The sequence below is a fragment of the Mchenga conophoros genome, linkage group LG6, assembly GCF_057382185.1.
Source record: "Mchenga conophoros isolate Kocher_MC1m ecotype Shallow Benthic linkage group LG6, M_conophoros_male_GT1.1, whole genome shotgun sequence".
NCBI lineage: Eukaryota > Metazoa > Chordata > Actinopteri > Cichliformes > Cichlidae > Mchenga > Mchenga conophoros.
This window is the reverse complement of record NC_140531.1, coordinates 8,739,589-8,762,489: the sequence shown is the minus strand read 5'-3', so window position 1 is coordinate 8,762,489 and position 22,901 is coordinate 8,739,589. Positions and strand designations below refer to the sequence as shown.

Sequence of the window (22,901 nt, the reverse complement as noted above, 5' to 3'; positions counted from 1 at the left end):
TATGCAATCTAACCTCGAATTATGCGGAAAAGCAAGTTTCAACAACCTCTGTATTTCACTTCCTAGTGTAGAGTTTCATGCCATCCGCTCCGCTCAGCCAGTCCCAGACTGAAGACGCACCTGAAGAGTGCCACTAGTGGGCTTTGGGCTCAGCAAACAAAGAGAGATACTGGGACTTTTTGCTGTGGAAACTTTGTGAAGGACATTGAAGTTCACGTTCTTTCTTTTCTTTTTTCATCCCCTTCAATGCGAGGCATACCTCTGCGCTGAGGAGGCCACCTGTGCGGACTTGTCCGCACCCCGAGTAGGGGCGTGAAACCCAAGCAGACACACCTTTCCCTGTTTTTTTGGCTATTCGCCGCCCCAACCCAGTCTCTACCGCTCTCTGAAAGCGGAGGAATAACAGACCAGCTCGCTGAAATGTCCGCAAATGAAAGATCGACCCGAGCTTTCAGAGAGATCCTGCAGAAGCCTGGAAATGACGCCTGCGCAGACTGTGGCGCACCAGGTAGGTTGGGGTTGGGGTTGGGGGGGGAGAAGAAAGTGGAAAGTCAGACTATGCGGGATCTATGATAACGTTGCTGATAAAGCCGTTTTTTAAAGTGCACCTTAATGTCTCCTTCGTTTTATGCTACAGTCACTACGGCATAGGATTAAATGCTTGCTTAGACCTTTAACATATTTCAAAGGGTTCCAGGCATGCTCGGCGCTGTTCTGACTGTAAGTGTAACAAGGTGAGTTAGGAACGGAGGGAGGAGTTTCCCTGAAGGTGTAGAAGATCGCAGCTGAAGCAGTGAAGCGATGTGGTGGAGCCAAGAGAAGAGAAGTTCAGCGCTGATCATGTCTCGACATGCAGTACAAGGGCCTGCACACACCCTTATCCACTCGAGCTCAGCAGTGGAGGTCTTCTTCGTGATCTTTTTTGTTTTAGTTAGTTATAGGTTTTTTAATAGAAACTATTTACACAATGGGGACATATGGGGAACTCCATTATAAAGAGGCCATATCTGTATATAAGATGTGTAGATAGTGGATAATTAATGATAATAATAACAATAGGTTTTCTTTTGGGCTGTTGTAATGGACTTTTCTTTGTTAAATATATTTTTAGGCTGATTATTTGTGCTAAGAAATGATCAGCAGACAATGTAGGTAAATAATTACCTCTGGCCTCTGCCTTTGGATGATGCAAATATAAAGGTATCTATGAGAAAACCAAGAGAAACTGAAGGCCTGTAAGGCCATCTTCCGTGATTGACAGATTATCTAGTCAGTGTGTGGAATGTGGAGCAGTAGTTTAGGTTATACAAGCTATCCATGTGTGAAGAAATAACCTGCTGTGGCAGTTAAAATGGCACAAAGTTATTTTTGCCCAAACATGCTGGCACTACATTTTGTATGTGTTACAGTATGCTGAGAGCCGTCATGCACAGCACATAATGTGTTTCAGTACATCAGAAGGAAAAAAACCAAAATAATCACTGAATGTATGCCCTGGAGACATGTAAGAGAGATAGTATCTCGCTTCCTAATCTTTGTATAGTGAAAAAAAAAACTATTGAGAAGCCAGGCATGCATTGCTGGAGAGGAACTTCCTTGCTCAAAGACAGGTTTTACCGATTCCCAGCATCGGCTCTGGCTACGTTCAAGCATATTTACTATGTGTCCTCAGTTTTAGAGACTAAAGGGAATCCCTTTATGTTTCTGATGCCCCGTGCGCACGTGGGCTGGTTTCGTTTTACTCTGCTGTGTCTGCCCATTGTGAAACATTGCAAAAAATTAGGCATGAGTATTAACCAGCCAGGCACATTGTATTCCAATCTGCCTTCTATGGTTGGGAAATTAAACACTGCCCTCGTTGCTCAGACATCTGTGATTTATACTGATAAGACCAAGCCTCCCTCGCGCTGGTTACTAGGAAATTCGAAAGGTTCTCAGAAAGATAAGACAGGTGTGGCCAGAGCAAAGAAAATGTTTCTCGTATCTTTGAGTTTAGAGGTGAGGCAGATAAATTGCCCTTATAGGTTTCAGGCTTGTCGCTTTGTACCATTGATCTGGTTGGAAGCTCAGAGATTTCAATATGCTTGCCGACATAAGGCTTGTATTGATTTGGACAAAATGCTTTCTCCTGTTTAGTGTGAGCCTTAAGTGTGAGGCATGTTGTAGTGATAACTGGTTTGTTATATGTTCAAATTTTCCAGCTGTCAGCTGTCTAGGTCTTGCAACAGGTGTTGGCTGATATTTGCAGAGTTTATGTCGCCTATGTTTAAAGTGCCTAAATTTACAGTATTTAAAGAGCCAAATATGACTGTAAAACAATGTCTACAGTCTGGCACAAAAGAAAGGACTGTTTGGGTCTGTAAATTTTCTTTCCTAGCAAATTAAAGGTGGCAAATTCTATTTATTTATTTTTAATAGCTCACGTATTTAGATTTTCTTAATGATTAAGTTGAAGAGTGGCCACATTGAGATTACAAGTGGATGCTGACACAGGCTCTTGTAGCTAATAGCTGGCTGCTAGGCTTTACCTCTGCTAATCTGAGTCACTGAACTGAACCTTACATCTATATTTTGTGCTTTTTGATTTCTTTCTTTCTTTATTTGTCTGTTACTTAGGTAGATGTGTGTACCTGTGAAAAGCACACATATACTTAGAAGCTTGCTAATCAAAGTCTGCTAGCATTAGCTAACTTAGCGCCCCCAAATTAGATTATTTCTTGTCCCAAAACCCCCCAAAAACTACATGGCAAGGCTAAAACACTAATACTGGGGCGTCAAATGTCCATAGATTTTCAGGGTGACATCACAGTGGCTATGTTAATCTTTAAATTACTATTAAAATGTAGCAACGCACTGCTAGCTTGTGTTGGTACCTTGAAATATAGTCTGCACATTGGCATACTGAGAATCTCTGTCACAACAAAAATGAAAAGGAAGCCCCATCTTCTTATGCTATTAAGCAGTGATGCATTAAAAGTTGTTTGCTACGTTTAAATCTCAAGGAGATAAAACATAAATTATCAAGCTGGAAGAATGAAAATCATGTATGAAAACATTCCACAGAAGACAACTTAAAGACGTTAACCTGGATTTTTAAAATAAATATTTTTTAAAATTTAGCTTTCAAAATGTAAGAATAATGTGCATTTTGGACTGGTTTGTTTTTTACTAGCCTTAAGGCTTCTATTCATTTTTCAGTAAATGTATTGGTTGGAAAAATTGACAGACAGCTAGTCAAGAAGTCATACAAGTCATTTAAAAAAGCCCATGCAGAAAACAAACAAAAGAGCAGTGTTGCTGTGTGAATCCAGCTTATCAAATATAGACATACTGTCTCTTTTCTTATATCTGATGAAGCTTCAGATTCGGTCTGTTGTGTCTGACAAAGGTAGTGCCCTACCATACTGTAACTGTTCTCTCCATCTGTCTCTCTGCAGACCCTAATTGGGGCTCCTGCACCCTGGGAGTGTTCATCTGCCTGGCCTGCTCTGGAATTCACCGCAACATTCCTGACATCAGCAAGGTCAAGTCGCTGACCCTGTCCCGCTGGGAGGACCATGAGTTGGAGGTTCTTTTTACTTGTTTTTCTCCAGCCACGGCTGGTCAACCACCTGTTCTCAAGAAACGAAAGTTACCAAGTGGTTTCCTTATTCCTTATATGCTTAGACCAGAGCCTAATTATACATTATTTGTTGTTTTTTGTTTTGTACTCGTGGTTTTTTTTTCCCCCCATGTATATCTCCATGTATCCTGAAACGATCTTAATAATGATACAGTGATTTTTGATCATACCAACCAAGATATCACCTTTTAAAATGAGCAATTGAGGGTTTTATTTACACTGTTTGTGCAGTTATTTGTAATCCTTAATGGAAACCAGTCATTTTTTTTGTCAGAGCTAGGTCGATGCCCATTGTGAAGTAAGGTGAACTTACCTGTGTAGTCTTTTTTCTTAGAGAAGCTTTGGCCTCCAGATCAGGTATGATGCCACAAGTCTTTGATGGGCTCACCTGTGGGCTTTTCACTTTGAGAAGAATCTAACATACACATTTCACAAACCTAGACGACCAAAAACCACATTTTTAAATAGACAAAAAATTAGCTTCAAGAATTTTGCTTCAAAATGCTTTATTATAAATCACTATGATAAATCAGTCCTCGGGAATGTCAAAACACTGCATTCCTGCCCACAACATTTTTATACTGGATTCATGGAAATCAGATAATTAAGGATGTGGGTTCTCTGAACATCTTTATCTTAAAATAGTTGCCACATCTGTCATCTTCCCATAACTGAAATCGGTTCCCAGTAACATCAGTGAAGATTTATTCTAGGAATTCAATGCTTCTGCTGAGGAGATGAGAAAATGTGTCCTTTAGCCGTAAAACTGTCTATAGCTCTGCCAAGATGTCATTCATCCTCAAATAATATGTCTATGTCATGTATGTGTATGTGTGTGTGTTTTCATAGTTCATGGCACAGAATGGCAATGAGCTCATGAAGAGCAAATATGAGGCCGCTGTTCCAGTCTATTACTACAAACCAACCCACAAGGACTGCCAGTGAGTAACCATAGTAACACATATATCACACTTACATAACTTATTTTGGACAGGTTTTTGGAAAAAATGTGCATGCAATGAGTTATTTTTTAGACCTAAGTGTGTTTTTTTTTTTTCTTTAAAGAAAAATCTCCTGTTTTCCAGCCAAACTATAAGTATTAACTATAATTAATTAACTATAATTGACTAGAAGGGGAACACTGATATGCTCAAAACACTCGCCCGTGATTGGATGCAATAAACTTGATAATTACACAGTTTAAACGGTTCCTCCCAATAAATACTTTTACATGGAGCTGACTGTTTACATCCATGTTCTCATTTCCCTGCAAAGCTGACGTGTTGTTACGTTGCACTTTATCCCCACACGCTCAGCTTTGAAATCTTTCAGTGTAAAGTGAACAGCTATTCACTTCCTGTGGCTGAAATCTACAGGAGCTCTTGCAGGGCTCTAGAGTGCGACCAAATTGGTCGCATTTGCGACCAAATTTTTCAGTGGTGCGACTAAAAAAAATATTTGGTTGCACCTGTGCGACCAACTGTTCGGGTAGCAAAAAAAAAAAAAAAAAAATCTGCAATCTTCCCTGTGGTCAACAACAGACACACATTTTGCCCCTATCGTGGACTAAACCAATCAGAGATAGTAAGGGGCGGGACCTCTCTCATTGGTCGTGGTCCAGTTGAAAGTGCAGGTGGAAGTGGGAGGTGAGTAGCTTGAATAAAGCGATATCAATTCATTAAATCCTGAATCGACTTTTAAATATAACTGTGTTTTGCCAGAAACGCCAGATTCTCAGATTAAAGCTCACAAAACCATTTCAACAACAACCAAACAGCAAATGAGAGCACGTACACGGATTCCACACGAAGACGTAAACACAGAACGGACCCGACGCATCAGAATCAGCTTTGTCTTTCTCGGGCGGCCCGTAGACGGACACGCTGTCGGAGCTTAGCGATTCTGATGCGTCCGGTCCGCGCTGTGATTACGTCTTTTTGCGCTGATTCTGAGCTGCAGGTTTTGTCTCTCTCCAACCAAAATTCACCGAGCCAGCAGCAAAAGAAGCAGCAAACTGCGCTTCACATTCGATCAATGTCGTCATGAATTTTGCTGTTTTGCTTCCACGACTATTAAAATCACACTTCATGCACAGCTAGCTCTCTCTCTATCTCTCTCTATACTTCAAGAACAGTTTCCTGTCTCCAATCTCTGTTTTCTGTATTATTCATTCGCTTATTACCCACCAGTCTACCGTTGTTTACAGCGCTGCTGTCTTTTTCTTTTCTTTTTTGAAGTAAGTTCAGTACTTAGCTTATGTATAAAACTCAGGCCAGATATTCAGCCTTTAGTTTGACCCTGTTGAGTCATTTTCCTGCGACATATATGGGGTTAAATTGATTTATTTCTTGGACCGGTTGTAATTATCTAATCTAGCCTTTGCTCTGCAGTGATAATCCACAGGATACAGAGAATCCTAACAGCATTTATTTTTATTAGCATAGAATAAAAGTAGGTGGAGAGTCTAAATCCATTTGATCTGTTTCGGTGAATTGTGTAATTGTTTCAGTCAGCACTGCATCAATGTAATAAAGTTATTATGCAGGGTGGTAGTTGCATCAATACTTTTATTTACTTTTGGCTTTGTTATGTTTTTGTCGGCTTTCTGCTGTGAATCAGTTACTCTTGACCAAAATATTGCTCTGTCCTCAGCCTAACACAGACAATATCTCTTAAATAGGTGGTAAATTATTTCCACTCTTTTTGCTGCTATCTTTAAGACGCCTGCGTTTACATATGTTTTCTTCTGTGATTCTAATGTTACAGCGCTTAGTTCTTCATGGGTATCCTTTGACAGTGGGATCTTTGCAAATTCATTATGTCATTTAGAATATAGTGGAAGATAGCGGCTGGAGACCAATCTGTGACCAAATTACTGAAACTCTTGCAGTCTCCTTGCCTTTGAAATGTTGCTTTAAAGATGGAGTCCAAGTCTGAGACCACTCATAGTCAGTTGCTGTCGTCAAACTGACTTTGGTGGGTCAAGATGACGGTGAAACTGGAATAACATGGCAATAAAATGGAGTTAGTCTGCTAGTTTTTAAGTGAACTGGTCAACTTGGCACTTACATTCTGTTCGCAATTATTCTGCAATTAACTAAGAAAAAATGTGTTGCCTTCTGTTCGAATTCTGTTGGCATCTATATCTACAGTCAGTAGCGCTTTACAGGAGCCGGTATGGACTCGTCGTCAGTGGTTATCCACGCTCATGTGTGACTTTCTCAGCCACAGGCTGTGCCAGATTTAAGCTGGGCAAATTTATACATTTATAAACAAACACATGCAGCTAGTTTATTTAAATAATAACCAGATATCTGCCTAGGGAATTCTAAATTTGGTGCTCAAAATGGAGCCAAGTATTGCACCATTTTTCTTTCAAGTATAAATATGCAATGAGGCTGATGTCTCACATCCCATAGTCTAGGCAGGCACTGTGATGGGCTGATAGAGAGGAACAGCCACGCTCCTGAGTGAAACGCTAAACCATAAACTGGCCATCATTCACTGTGGCCCATGATGTTGTAAAACATGTTACAGAGCTATTGTCACATATTTGTTAGTTTTCAAACTCCAAATATCTGCTGTTGTAAATATAACACGATGTCCCATTCCCTATATCGAGATTACTCGAATGCTACACATATGAATTTAACCACCCCTAACATTTTGCAACATTTACACATTATTGTAGCACACTAACACAGACCCATTAATAGCTACAAACATATATTGTGTAATATGCGCCTTTTCAAGGGAATTGAAAGAAAGATGAATGTTGCTCTGTGTTTGCGTTGAGAAAAGATGGGGAGATGTTTTCATTATGTACTAATCTCTGTAAAAATGTGACTAAAAGCCTGAAATACTGGCATCTCTGCTCACTGTGGAAAGGAAAACAGGCTGTATTCTTGTATGCATCTTTTGTCAGGATTGTCCTCCTCCCTCAGACACAGCGTTAACTTCAAATTCAAATTCAAATTTTATTTGTCACGTACACAGTCATACACAGTACGATATGTAGTGAAATGCTTGGACAACTGCTCGTGACCTAAAGAAAAAAAAGGAAAAGGCTATGAATAAGGGTAAATTTAACTAGGAAGGAATAAAATATAAATTAAGGTTAAAAATGAAATAACTTCATTTCAATTCTGCTGTGTTTCAATAAACATTCTGGTATTATTGTTTTTGGAATATGTGGGGCTTGTGCCAAACAGATTATTACAGAGTAAAGGTTTTGGCACTGCGCTCACAACGTTGAGCCATCCAGGCGTGCTGATTGCACATCCTTTTTGATAACTCATTCTAATGCCAAATAAATAAACACTCCTAGTGGGAACTATCACACACATTATTGCTTTTATTGTTTTTAAATTAGATAGCAATTAATTGCAGACCTATCTGAGAGTGACTGTAATCAGTCTGAGACTGACTGAAACAGGCTGGAAATCAGGTGCCCTGTAACCACAAATGTTCGCTCAGTGGTTGAAGCCCTGCAGCCTCATGTTTTGGGCGCTCAGTTGGCAGCTGCAAGTACTCACAATCATTCCCAGCTGCGGAGGTTGCTGTCCTATTTTGACTCTGGTGTGACTGAAGCCTTCGATAGCTTTCTATGATTTATGAGTAAAATGATCCTCAATATTTGGCCTTAGCATTTTGCTAATGGAAAATGCTAACATTTTGCCGATATCCTTTTATGTATTCATTTGGAGATTTTTAGGATGCTTTAACCTGCTCAGTGTTGCTGTACATCTTAAAGTAGCATATGCAAGTTCTAATTGACACTGATGCAGTAAATTACAGTCAGACCAGGATTGATGTTTTCACTCAGGCGTGTGTCTGTTCATGTCTATCAGCCTAACGCAGCAGGTGCAATGCTACTTGCAAAGGCAATAATCTGCATGTAATTTCTGCAGGATATATAACTGCAGGATAGTTGCAATTTAACAAGCTGAAAGAAGATGCTGCCAGAGTCATCTTTCTAAAGACTTTAAATGTCACTGTTTAGGCATGCAGTTCACATAAAGTAGGAATATTAAAAAGGACTGTTTTGTGAGTCTCTCGTGTATCTGAATTGGTTTTCATTTTTGGTGTTGTGTTTACTGTTCACAAAATACACAGGACTATTAGTGTGCTTTTATTGCACAAGCACAAGCTTTGCAAGCGAGTTCTGTTTACACTTCATCTGTGTGCTCAGGGTGTTGAGGGAGCAGTGGATACGAGCAAAGTACCAAAGGAGGGAGTTCTCTGAGCCTGGAAACTTCACTTATGAAGAAAGTGAGTGCACAGGTGTATAATGACACAAACCGCCTCTGTGTTATAACAAATTCAAATTCATGATTGACCTTGTTGGCTTCCTGCAGGAATAAGAGATGGCATGTTGATGAAGAGAGGGCGGGACAACGGGCAGTTCCTCAGCAGACGATTTGTCCTTTCAGAGACGGAGGGGACTCTGAAGTATTTTACCAAATATGATGTAAGAATTTTTTATGACAAGGCTCTTGCAGGTACCAATTCCCATTCATAATACCACAACACAAATGCAGTATTTTGTTATACACACTCTTATTAATTATGTATACCTACCAAGAGAGAGCAAAATAAGTACTTGCACCCTCTGCTGCATTCAAGCGTGCTCAGACAAGCTTAACCAACAGTCTGTCCTCTCTGTCAGTGTGGCTGATTCACTAAGCTGTACACCACCCAAACCAATTAGGCCTTGAAGCACTGGGAGCACTTTGTTTGTCACAGTAAACCAGCTCAGGGGAAGAGGGAATAATATATTTTTGGGGGGGAAAGTAGGTGCCATGCTGAATATGCTATAGCAAACAATTAAAAAACAAATCTCATGCAGTGTGAGAAGTAGTAAAGGTAAAAGTGTCATTAGATTTCTTTTTAGATTTTCTATGCTGTTAGGTTGGTTGGAACTCAGGAAAAGCTTGAGGTATGCAAAATGTTCAGCTCCAACTGGCTGCTCCTCAGCCAGTTTCACATTTCTTGCTGATTTATCATGCTCAAGAGGCAAAACCCAAACCAAGTAGGGAAATTGTCATCAACTGTCAAATCTTTCATAAATAACCATAGCTGTATTTGTTCTTTGTGAAAGGCAAGGACAAAAGAACGGACATAGATTCGGCTTCTAAAGATGCCCATCTAAATTCAAGTCAGGGAAGATTAAAGCACAGCATCCACAAACATGTTTGCTGGGATTAGTGTCGGTCTTAGAGATGATGGTTATCAGTGATGCGGACCGATGTGTAGATAATAGCTTTGAATGCAGTGACACAACACAAAATACAGGCTTAGGGTGTGATGCCAATCAGATACTCACTGCATCAATATACATTTTTTCTGGTTAAGCAGTGATGAAAAAAAGTTATTATTTTTATTACCACACCTGTTCAAAACCGTAAAAGTGTGATTGTCCCAGAGAGAAATGTTTAGTCATTGAAGACCACAAAAGAAAATTGCAGGATTATTTCTTTTTGGAATCTCTGAGGCCTTTTCTATAAAACATGATTAAAAAGAGTGGATTTTCATGTGCTCTATATATTTATGATTTGAGATAGCAACACTTTTTTGTAGCACTTCACTCCCTGAATCCCAAATTAATTTCACTGTAGTAATTTATCAGAGTGTGTCCACAAGATGCATTAGGCATATTTTTACACATATAGCAGGAGCATGTAACAACAGCCTTGGTTAGAAAATCTTATATTTCAATTAATCATGTTAATTATTATGTTAAACAGCATAAAACATGTGGAAATAATAGGTCAAACAGCTCTAACCATGGCTTATTATGAGATCTATCTATCTATGCAAACTGCTGCATTTCATACAAATACACAGTCATTTCCCTCTTGTTTCCTGCAGGCTAAGGAGCCCAAAGCACTGATAAAGGTGGACAGCATCAATGCAACCTTCCAGCCAGAGAAGATAGGAAACACCAACGGCCTGCAGATTACTTACCTCAAAGACTACAGCACCCGAAATATGTTTGTCTACCATGACAATGGCAAGGTCTGCATTTCTGTAATCGCTGTTTTATAATCAATCGGCATGTAGTAAAAGTCCTAAGGAGAAATAGTGAGGAATTTTGCACTGAAGCAGTGTGAACCTCTCAGACTGAATGAATACAATACCTTTCTTACAGAAAATCTAAAGCTTTTTTGTGTATTCTTGACTGTCCACTAATTTAAACAGCAGAAGGTGGTATCGGATATTTGTCATCTGTCACAGAGACAGACGTGTTCGAAACTACCTGGCTCTTGTCATCGGGGGAGAGTCTCCAAACCTTTACAAAACCATCTGTACCAATTTGTGCAGGCTGACGGAATCCATTTGCAGATGACATTGAAGCATGGCATCCATTATTCTGTGTCACTCAGACCACATTGAAACTATGGAGCAGTTCAGAACTGCCATCAGGCCGAGGAGTTATTTGTAGCTGACTCGAGTCTCCTGCAAAATCACATCACTATCATAAAATCCCTTCTGATTTGGAAAGTCATTGTTCCAGTCTATACATAATATTGCACATTTTGGCATAAGAAAACTCATATATTACTCATATATATATTTATATCTGAAAACATATAAAAGATAAAAATTGAAAAAAATAATGATACAAAGTACAAAGAAGGAAAATCCACGTGGTAAACAGTGGCAAACAGGTAAATGCTAGTAAAACTGTCTTCAGTGTGCTTTCCTGAAGTGTTTTACTGATTTCTCTACAGCTATAAAACCTTATAGTGCTTTTATTCCTCATAATAACAAATGTACACATGTCACAACTATGTTTTATATAACTCAGCTATTTCATTTGGGTTTTGGCTAACAGGTAGATTCACACAGCCAGTAGCTACCTACTAGCTATTATATATGCCAACTGTCGCTAAACTGAACTATTTGTGCTCAGTTGGTGTATTTTGGATAATTTTAATGCAGTTACAGTTATTGTACTAACAGACAGACATCTGTTCAGTTCAGCTAGAGGCTTTCATCTTTTTAGCATGTTGTAGCTTAGATTATATGCCAACAAGCCCAACTTCACTAATCCTCCAAACATTGCTGGTATTTAGTCTTCTTCGCCTATGTCCAAAGTGAAAGCAGAGCCATAGGTTTTAGGGGGGTTTTGTGGGGTTTTTTTTTTCTTTAGAAATAGTTCAGTCATAACATGGTATATCATCTTTAGGTTAAAACTAGCTAGGTAACCACCTGCTAGCTTCTTACTGCCAGAGTTAGCATTGGACCCAGAAATTGTTGATGACATTAGACTTAACAAATGGATAGGTGCTAACAAAGCTTGCAAGCATTAGCTAAACACTTGCCCCTCACACTCTGCTTCAGACTTGTTCACTTTTGACTCAACACATCAAAAAGGCAAAATCTCAAAGTAGAGGCTTCAAAACTGGATTTGACAAACCATTTCATGTCATAATGAGGGCGATAATCATCCTATAGTCAGTGAGGTTAACATTTTTGGCTTTAACTGTTCCTGGATTTTCCTATAATTTGGTCCAAAAAATAAAAAATGTACCTCCTCTTTTCTAAATAACAACGACAAGAAAAATAGAGTAAGAACTAAATACTGTCTTTTTTATCCTATAACCTTTCAGGAGATTGTAGACTGGTTTAATTCAATTCGTGCTGTTCAGCTTCACTATCTAAAGGTGGCCTTTCCCGGGGCAACCGATAATGAGGTAAACACACACATGCACGCCCACCTACCTTAAAATAAATATTTACATTGTTTTTAGGTTTCTTTTAATAGGCAGGCTCATGAATATTATGTCTGAAATGTAGAACTCCATTACACTAAAACAATAATATTCTTATAATATTCTTTATTTTTAATCCCATTGTTTTTTCTTTTTGCTTGTTGCTCTTAGCTGGTACCCAGACTTACCCGAAACTTTATCAAGGAAGGATATATGGAAAAGACAGGTCCCAGGGCAAGTAAACATTTATGGATTCATACCTCTTTTTGCTTTATTTAGCCTTTCCATTTCCTTCTATTTCTCAATGCAGCCACTGACCCTTACAGTGGCAGTCTCAAACACACGGGGATATTTTCCACAAGTCAAAAAATGTAGATTTAGAGATACTGAAAAAAACCTTACAATTCATTAAAAAAAAACAAGAACAACAAAAGAATAAAAGCAGATTTTGCTAAATATACTTAAAAATAAGGAAGCGCTGTATACTTGGTGTTGGTGGTGTCTGCTGTTTCTTATTTTTTTAACCACATGCTTGCAGTTTTTGTCTCAACAGTGGGTCAATAGACCCGGTTAATAATCTACATTAAATCCACTGTACTTTACTTGTTAATAGCTCTCACGTAGGTAGTAGGAACTGTGCTTTATACCATTACATCAGCCTACAAATTATATACATTTCTCTGAGCCATAATCAGCAAGCCTGCCATTTTGCCAGAGATACAGACAAGGTTATGTAGACGCCCTAATGCATCTGTCTCTGCAATAGCGAGAATACTCTCAGTCCCACCTCCTCACATAGGAAGGTTTGGGAAGCACTCCTTATGGTCATAATGTCACACTCTGATGACCAAGTGTGGGACTTCCCTAAATCTGTCTTTAAAATGGCTTCAGATTTGTCATTGCTATCCAGCCATCATTTATTGCTGATAACCAGACCTCTCCTGGAATCTAGAGAAAGCATGTGATTATGTGCTATGAAGGTCCCAAGAGAGGAACTTCTACTGCATGAGAAAGTCAGGAGTAGCGGAGAGATTTGTTAGGCTGGTGCAGGACATGTGTGAGGACAGCACAGGACAGTAGGAGTGACAGATGGGTTAAAGGTAGGAGTGGGATTACATCAGGGATAATCTCTGAGCCCCTTCGTGTTTGCAGTAATGATGGATAGGTTGACAAATCAGGCCAGGTAGGAGTCCACGTGGACTATAATGTTTGTGAGAGTAGAGAGCAAGTCGAAGACAGCCTGAAGAGGTGGAGGTATGTGCAGGAGACAGAATGAATAAAAAAAGACATTATTAGTGTGACAGATGAGGGTGATGGAGATAGGGTGAGACGGAGGGAGGTGATTTGTTGTGGTGAATCAGGAAACGACCTCCTCTGGAGCTATGCATACATCTTAACACAGAGGCAGGCTCGGTAAAAATCCTATTTACAGCCGGCAAATGTCAGGTGGTGTTCTTTTAGTAGTCATGTAGTAATGATGCAACTGCAGTGCCTAGATGGTTACCACTTTAAAACAAGATTTTCAGTTTAAATAATCTAGAAGAGATCTCTATTATAGATAACTTCTTAATGTGGCAATTCTGATGTTACCTATAAAGGGAAAAATGTTAAAATCCCTTATTTATTGAATTTAGCAAAATAAATACCTCAGCCAAATTTGAGTACTAAACCAGGATCGAGACAAACTTTCTGTTCAACAAGTCAGACACAGTTCCTTCCTTTAAATCTTCAGTGATCCCAGCTCTCACTCTCCCATCGTTAATTGAATAGGAGCTGGGATAATAGGCTAACGAGCTGAGCCGTCAGCGCGTCTGCCTTTCACCTCTGCCTAACAGGCTGAGTGACAGCTGAGAGCACCTACTTGCATCTGTGCGACAGGGAATGAAGGGCTTCCAGCTGAGGCTGGACTAAATTCCCAGGTGTCAAATGCACACATGAAACACAGACGTGCAAAGAGGGGATTTGTACACAGGCACGTACTCACACACGGTTGCACAGACAGGCAGCTGTTGTCACACAGAGGAATCATTCAGACACAAGTACCTGCACAGGAAACAGCAACCTGATCCTCCGCGAAACGAGCGACTCTGCATTCAGAGGCATGCAAACGCAAACACTCGGTTTAATCTTGGTCTGTCGGGCTGAGAGATGAAAGAAGGCACCAACTTGCTGCGTTGGGCTGATTTACTAGATGTCATAATTCATTTCCTTCCTTGTGGAAGGAGTCGGCTTGCAAAATGAGAAGGGAACAGTCAGTTGTTCAGCACAATGACAATATCAAACACTTTTACGAGCACAGTTTGGCAGCAGTCGGGGACCTGAGCGTCCTGATTATTTGAAAAGAGCTCAAGCTGCTTGTGCACTTCAGTAAACTCTCCAAAGGTGCCGTGCTTCGCTTTTCTTCGATAGCTGCTTTCACAGTGGATTTGAAAATGCAGCACTCGTGTAAAGTTTCAGCCGTGACAAGTTTTCAAATTAAACATGAGTGCTATGAGAGAAGTGCGATAAACATTCAGATGGGAGTTGTCAAGAGGAAACCTGTTTGACAATGTTAAGTGCCTAACAATAAGGAATGCTTTCATATCACCGTTGAAATCTTGAGATCAGCTTTAACGCACATTCATGGCTAAATCACAGATACGAAAGCAGGCTACACCCCTCATTCATGAAAAGTAAAATACCCTGCACAGTTGGGATAAAAACAGTCATTGCATGCTCTTACGGTTTCCATCAATTTTCAGTATTTAAATGTTGTATTTGATACAAATTTGTTTACAGCTGACATGATTCGTCTCCAATGAGTAACAGCTCCATTTTTATATATTGCATATCATAGACTATTGGTCGGACTAAATTTGAAGACCTTGTTTTGAAGTGTCGGAACTTACAGTCTTGCAAGACTACACAAACGGGACAGACTCACTTTTCTTATTTAAAAGCACAATGCTGCATTGTATCTTTGTGCAGTCTTTCTCAGTCTTTGTCTGTCTTACTCACTCGTCTGCCTCTTTGTCTACATAGCAAACAGAAGGTTTCAAGAAACGCTGGTTTACACTGGACCAAAGGCGGCTCATGTACTTCAAAGATCCACTGGTATGTCTTCTTTACAAAGACCTGCACACATCTGAAAGACTGCTGTATTTTAGGCATGTGGTTGGTTCACTCTGACCACAAATTGTGGAGCACAGAGGTGCCTTGATGCAGCCTGGAATGTGCTACACTGACACTTCTGCACACAACGCTGTGTGCAGACACCCTATTTTATCAGATAGCTGATGTTGAGTAATGCTGAGATGTTGTTTGAGAAAATCCTGAATGATTACAGACAATTTTATTATCATACAGACTTGGCCAAAGACCTTAAGAGGGGGTAGCTCAGATTGCCCAAGTCTGAGTTAAAAACATTAGATAACCAAAGCAGATTATCTAAGTGTTGCTGGTGACGCAATAGTTCAGTGGAAAGGTGTAATAATTATAGACGTATAGAAGTTCCTGAATTGTCCAACTTACCCCAAGAGAGACAAGGAAATCTAGAAGATGAAAGAAAGAGGAAGTCTAGTGATAATCTTGTGCGTGTGTGTGTAGGTGTGTGTGTGTGTGTGTGTGTGTGTGTGTGTGTGTGAGCTTTGCAAAACATGGTAGTTTTAAACCACCATATTTTACAAGCTCAAACTTTGACACAAGATCACACATTTCAAACACTTTTTAAGTAAAAATGCTAATTTTCCTCAGCCTCAGTTCAAGTGCTTTGAGCTGAGGCTGAAATGATTTGCTGCTTTTTAGTTCAGGTGCTTTAGAGCCATCGTGATGTTAAATCCCATAACAAAGCATCTGAAACAGGGTCAGCTTCATTTCAGAAAACTTCTGGTGATGGCTTGGGGTTCCTAAAGTGGCTAAGATATGCAAATTAACTGAATGTCTTGCAGTTGAAAGATGCACATTTTACTCCCTTGGCCTCTACCACATGCTTTCCTTAAAGCATTATGCCGTAATTCAAAGGCTGTATTTGTGTGAATGCAAAGCTTTAAAAACAAAAGCGAAGCAAAATGCCCGTTCTTAGATAGGTGATGAGGAAAAAATAAGATGATGAAGAAAAGAAAACATGCAGATAATAATGAGCTTTTATTTTGAAGAGAAAAAAGAGGAAATAAACTAAATTTGAAATATTCTTCCAATTTTGCATTTTCACATAACAAACATTGCCACTTTATCACTGTTGCTCCCAAAACGAATCACTGAAACCTACAACACAAACACTTGAAAGTGACCAGGTGTAAATATAATCATTGTTTTACACTTTATATTGTTACTGTGGGGCAAATGCTTGGTTACACAGTATTACAAACCGTTTCGATTTGGAATCATAATAACATACTAAAATAAATAATTTGGTTTATAGGATAGCAGATTATTGTCCTATAGTACTGTGCAAAATCTTTAGTAACTTCACATTTCTTTATATATTATCTTGAGTAATAGTTCTCCGGCTTTCTGAGGGTGTTTCATAGCATGTCTTTGAACTTTTCACTCATTTTCAGGCCAGTCTTTGTACCTGACCATCAGAGTCTTACATTTGAATCATTCAAGCATAAAAAAGGCCTAACTCATAGGATGAACTAACTTTGTGTCCACTCATTATAGAGAACCACATTTCTTCAGTCACTTTTACCTGTCACATAAACACAAGATTTTTTCCAATTTCTTTAACTGAACCCATAAAAAAGCCACAGATAACACAGTTTGACAAGCATGATATTGTACTTTTGCACTAAGACTTGTTAGGTGTAAACACGACATATCTCAACCGGGTGTGCAGTGTGTCCTTAAAGAAATTGAGGAAACCTGACAAAAGACGAAGCGGCAAGCTACAGTAGATGAACAGCATCTGAAAGTCATGTTGTTCAGGAATAGCAAGAAAACAAGATCTGATGCAGGACCTGAAACATGCATCTGGCCTTTCAGCTGAACCATCTACTTTTTGATGAAGCCTCAATAAAACTGGTCACAGTGTAAATGAGGCTATCAAGAAGGCATTCTTTGGCACAATGCACAAAGGAACACTATTAGTCATTGACTGGTCTCCTCGCAGAGTCTGGTTCTCAACACTGAGGCAATGTGGAATCGCCTCATCAGATAACAGAACAAAAAGCAGTGAAAATAAAGATATTACAATAAAGCTTTGAGAATTCTTAAGAGACTTCAGGCTGTTAATGAATAGAAATATTGACTTTCAAGCTTGTTAGAATAGTAGAAACTCTGTTTTTGCCTTAAATACTGTATTTCAATGTATGTTTGTGCACATTTTTAAAAAAAATGCTGCACCTACTTCCCAAAGAAATAAGGGGTGTATTTCTTAATCAACACTCTCATATACATGATGACAAGTCTATACAGCTGACTTCTTTTTCTCTTATTCTCTACGTGAAGGATGCCTTTGCCAAAGGTGAAGTTTTCCTTGGGAACAAGAACTATGGTTACAGTGCCTCCTCCGGCTTGCCTGCTGGCACCCACTGCAATGGTGCCTTTGAATATGGTATCACCATACAAACACCTGACCGCTGCTTTCTGTTTACTTGCGAGACAGAAAGTGACCAGCAGGACTGGCTGAAGCACTTCAATGATATCATGAGTGCTCAGATGTCCCCACAGGAATATACAAGTAAGACTTTTATATTCTAAGTAAGACTAAAAATCTATTTATTGCTTTTTCTTTTTTTGCAAATGGCTTTTCATGTTATTTAAATGATCGTTATTAATTACAGCACCAACTACAGTTTGTCTGTAACAAACACCATGTTTTAGCATATGGTGCTCAAAAGTGCACGTGGGATTGGGATAGATTAGGTTGATAATCAATTTTGTAATTATAGATCTTCAGTCATATCTGTGGCCATGTATCTTGGACATTCGGTGAAGTAATGGAGCTGCGCTGTCAAATCATTATCACTTGATGGAGAGTTGGATCAGGCGATGGGGGAAGATGCTAGACAGGCGTGGTTTACCCAAACGTATAGTGAGTTTGAGCTGGGAGCTAAAACAGAGGCCACAGTTCGTGAAATCTTCAATTCCCACCTAACAAAACGTTAGCTTTCTGAGGGAGACTGGGGACACTAAGTATGAGCGGACCAAATCTGCACCACCATTGCTAAGTCAATGTAATGTAGCTTTGCAGTGGGTAATGGGACTGAACAGAAACCTGTATGCAGATGGACACCAATCTTGTCCACCTAACAAGATTTGTGCTGAATTAATTAAGGCTCTAGGTGTTGTGGGCCTGTCTTAGTTGACATGTCTCTGAAATGTGTTTGGGGCTGTGGCTCTGGATTGGCAGACTGGGGGTGATGGCTCTCCTTTTTGAGAAGGGTAACCAGAGGGTTGCATGGATCACACTTCTCAGCCTTCCAAAGAAGGCCTATGCCAGACTGCTCGAGAAGGACTTAGATCTAGAGAAAGCATTTGATCACAGCCTCAGGATCTCATCTTTACCATTTGAGGATGATGTGTTTATGTTGGTTTCATTATGTGGCTTCATCAGCTTACACTAGGGCAATTTTCAGCCGTGTGTGCAGTGGCAGGAATGGGAATTACCACTTTTAAGCCCAAGGGTACAGTTCTCACCTGGAAAAGGGTGGAGTACCCACTCAAAGTCTGAGATGAGTTACTTGTCCAAGTGGAAGTACTCCAGGCCAAATTCACATGTGAATGGAGAGTGGACTGACAGAGAGATTGGTGCAGGATCAGCAATGATGCAAAGGTTGTAATCTGTTATGGTGAAGAAAGAGGTGAAAGCAATTTACCAGTTGATCTATGTTCAACCATGGCCACAATCTTTGTGTAGTGATTGAATGAATGAGACTGCATATAAAAGCTGTGGAAATTAGTTTCCTGTGAAGGTTGGCTGGACTCAACCTCAGAGATGGGATGATGAGTTAAGTCATGCAAGAGAGAATTCTTCTCTTCTACATCTAAAGCATAGGTGTCAAACTCTGGCCCGCGGGCCAAATTTGGCCTGCAGCCTAATTACATTTGGCCCGCGAAGCCATACCAAATTACTATTAGAGCTGGCCTACTGGTATTATACAGCTAATATATATATATTGTTTAGTATTATGCTTTGCTTGTTCCATATTCAGTTTTTCAGCAAAACTTATTTGAGTCCATAAGAAAAGATTCATTCTTATATCTGGAGGAAGATTTTTTTTTCAATAAATATTAATGTTAGCTCGCGACTTTGTTCCATTTTGAATTTTGGCCCACTGTTTATTTGAGTTTGACACCCCTGATCTAAAGGATGTGGACTGGTTTGGGTATTTGACTAGGAAGCCTCATGGATGCCTCCTGAACAAGGTGCTTCAGGCATCTTCATCCATGCATGGATGAATGCATGGATGGATGGATAGATGGACAGCGACGGGTCCCTCAAAAACACCTGCCAAATCGTACATACTTATTTTGTTAAAGGTACATTGCTATAGCCTTTGTTCAATTTCTGTGTTAATTTGACTGTTAGCATGCTTTTCCTTGATGCTTGAATGCTTCCCAGACACTCATAAAAAGAGTAGACTAATTATTTTGCATCCCTTTTACATCTGTGTGGGCTGTGATTCTCAGTTTTAGAAACAGTTTTCAGGTAAGCTTATTGGTTTGTATCATTTTTCTAAATCAACTTTGTATTTGAATAAACATAGTGGCCAAATTTTTTTTAACTTTTCTGGTCCGAAATTATTGTTCCAGTCTGCCACATCAGACTTTTTGGCATTATTTGCTAGTGTTTGATTTTACAGCTTGAGAAGGACCAAGCCTTCATTTTAAGAAATTGTGTTTTCTTTACATAAATTGTGTAAAGAAGGTAAAAAACAAAATCCTCAGAAATATTAGTATTAGTAAAAAAGCTTTGTGCATATCACAGATACTCTAGCATTTCATTTATGAAAGTTTCAAACACACTAGTTAGTGTACTCATTTCCACAAATGTATCCTTCTAGTTTATGGATACACATACATGGGTATTTTTTTTTAAAAACAGTGATTTTCCGCTTTGTTTTTGAAAATATCTCCATGCATACAAAAGTACAAAAAGCAGCATCAGGCACAACCAAGAAAAACCAAAGTATAATACAATAATACAATATAATAAAATATATAATACAACATGGTGCACTGTCTGATGTCAACAAGTTTTTATAAAGTTTTGAGTGACTTGTCATTTATATATTGATGAAAGGCCAAAGTGTGTAGAAAAAGCTGAATTTTCCTTAAAGTCCAAAGTTTGTATGTTAACATTAGTAGTCTAATAAGTAGATGTGTTGTCGTGTTAACTGACTGACAGTAATAATAACTGCATATTTACTGTGTTCTTGGGGCACGTGTTAGCATACATGCTAATTAGCGCTGAACATAAAGTACATCATGGCAGTTTACATATGTCAACAACTCAAAGTTTTAATGACAATACCAACAAAAACCAGTCATACAAATTGACTGGTCTTTATGGGTTAACTGAACATCTTCTTTCCTAACTTTGGACTTTCTTTTTTTTTTAAGTGGAGGCCACATTCAGGCATAAGCACTGATGGATCAGAAGCCTGAAGAACCACCTCCCCTCTCAGTTCATGACCAGTGCGACAAAAGACCTGCTTCGCTTCTGCGTCACGGACCTGGAGTCTCAGCTTCTTTGTTACTGTGGTCACACTGGAGCTTGCTTCATAATTCAAATGGGATGACAGGATATTAAGAATGCAAATAAGAGAAAGTAATGACTGATAAGACCATTGTATTGTCAATGATATTAGCTTTTATTGGTGAAAGTGGTAAGATAAAACTACTTACGGTTCAACCAAATTTGTAATATTTTTATTTTTTTAACTTACAAATGCATTCTTTGGGCTCATGGTCATGGTGGCCACTGCCCATATAAAATACTATGTAAACAAAATAATACTATCCATTGTTTCTCGTGGACCTGTGGTATGCTATGTAAATACTGCTGTACAAAATAGGGACAGTAGAATTAAACGTATGTCAAACATATATTCTAACAAAAAACACTTTCAAAGTTAGAAGTATTTGCTTTGGTCCTCTTGTATTAAGTATAATGTGTTGTAATGATTGGGTAACGCTAATGAGGTGCAGGTAGTCAAATGTGCCTGTTTTCACTAAAGACATTTTGACATGTCACAGTGAGAAAATCACAGGTGAAAATTATACAGTTAATGACACCTGAATTTCATTTTCTGACTTGGTTTGTTCAGTTACTGCTTGGTGCTTTTGGTACTGTGATAATTCCAAATGTCTGCTGTGAAAAAAGACATAGTCAAACAGGAACATATCATTTATCATCCAGTTACTGTGGGTACAATCAAACTGAGGTATGTGTAGGGTTTTTTGTTTTTTGTAATTTTATTCTTTTAATTAAAAGCAATATAACGTACTTAGGCATTTCTTTAATCATCTATTCTGCAAGCAAAGCAAACACAAATGTATATATTTTTAAAGTCGTCTGTCAAAGATCTGTTGGAAAGACAGTAAAGCATGTTTGCAGAAAAGCTGTTAACACAACAAAACCTTGGATGGTGTAACAGCTCCTTCATGTGGCATAGACAAGAATGCCATTAAGTTATTTTGTCTACATTGTCATCAGTGTCAAAAAACCCCCAAATCAGACATTTGAGTTGACATTTTTTCTTTTTTCGCTTCCTTCATCTGGTTAAAAGGTACTCGTCTATGTTGATATGTGCATTTTTAAGCATATGCTTGACTATGGCTGCCATAGAATATGAAATTGTTGCTGACCATGAATAAAAGAAATGTTTAAAATGTTGTCAAATGATCTCCGCATAGATTTGTGTGTCTTTATTTAACCATTAAACTGTTTTAATTATGTCTGCAGTGACGTGTTAGAGCTTAACACCATCACTTTCTTCAAATATTTCACTAAGGATGAGGTACTTATGAGTAAAAGTAAAATAAATAAGTGTAAAAATAATGTGATGCAAGTTTTGAAAAAATAGATGTCTTTTACATTTAAGCATTAGGCTAAACATTGATGAGGTTTGGTTACTGTGTAACTACACCCTCACTACACAGACTGGAGGTTGAGGCCCACGACGAATACCACATGAATCTATAGGTCCCTGCTATTTTTTCACCGTGGTGAGAATGAGGGAGCACTGAGGAGAGACGGGAGGAGAGAAGTGCAACCCTGCAACTTCAAAGACACAGCACAGCAGTATCAAAACTTGGAGATAAGGGTGGGCTCAATTTTCAGGGAGAAACTGAAGCTTCATCTGTCACCAAGTGGATCCGCAGAGGTCTGGAAGAGCTATGCAGAAAAAATATGGATGACTTGGATAAAACAAAGGATATCTTAAAGCTCTGTATGTCAATCCACATTAGGACAGAAACATAGAAGACCAAAAACACGGAGAATGTGAATGGATGTACTAAAGCTGCTGAGTGAATCTTTCTTTGCACAAGCAAAGCAACTTTTATTTTTAAGAGCCACACAGCACTCTATGCTAATATAGGAGAAAGGATTATTTTTTTGCCCTGCTGTGGAGACT

The 22,901-nt window shown here is 39.0% G+C and overlaps 1 protein-coding gene across 1 annotated transcript; it reads left to right on the top strand.

The window, feature by feature from the left end:
• The first annotated feature begins 114 nt into the window (after positions 1-114).
• Positions 115-22,168, top strand: LOC146572036 (arf-GAP with dual PH domain-containing protein 1). Its single transcript, XM_085276074.1, has 11 exons — positions 115-508; positions 3,438-3,568; positions 4,472-4,563; positions 8,814-8,893; positions 8,980-9,092; positions 10,493-10,639; positions 12,238-12,321; positions 12,511-12,573; positions 15,361-15,432; positions 17,767-17,998; positions 20,884-22,168. Exons 1-11 carry the CDS (start codon positions 421-423, stop codon positions 20,910-20,912), a joined length of 1,131 nt encoding a protein of 376 aa, XP_085132200.1. The 5' UTR covers positions 115-420; the 3' UTR covers positions 20,913-22,168.
• Positions 22,169-22,901: the final 733 nt, after the last annotated feature.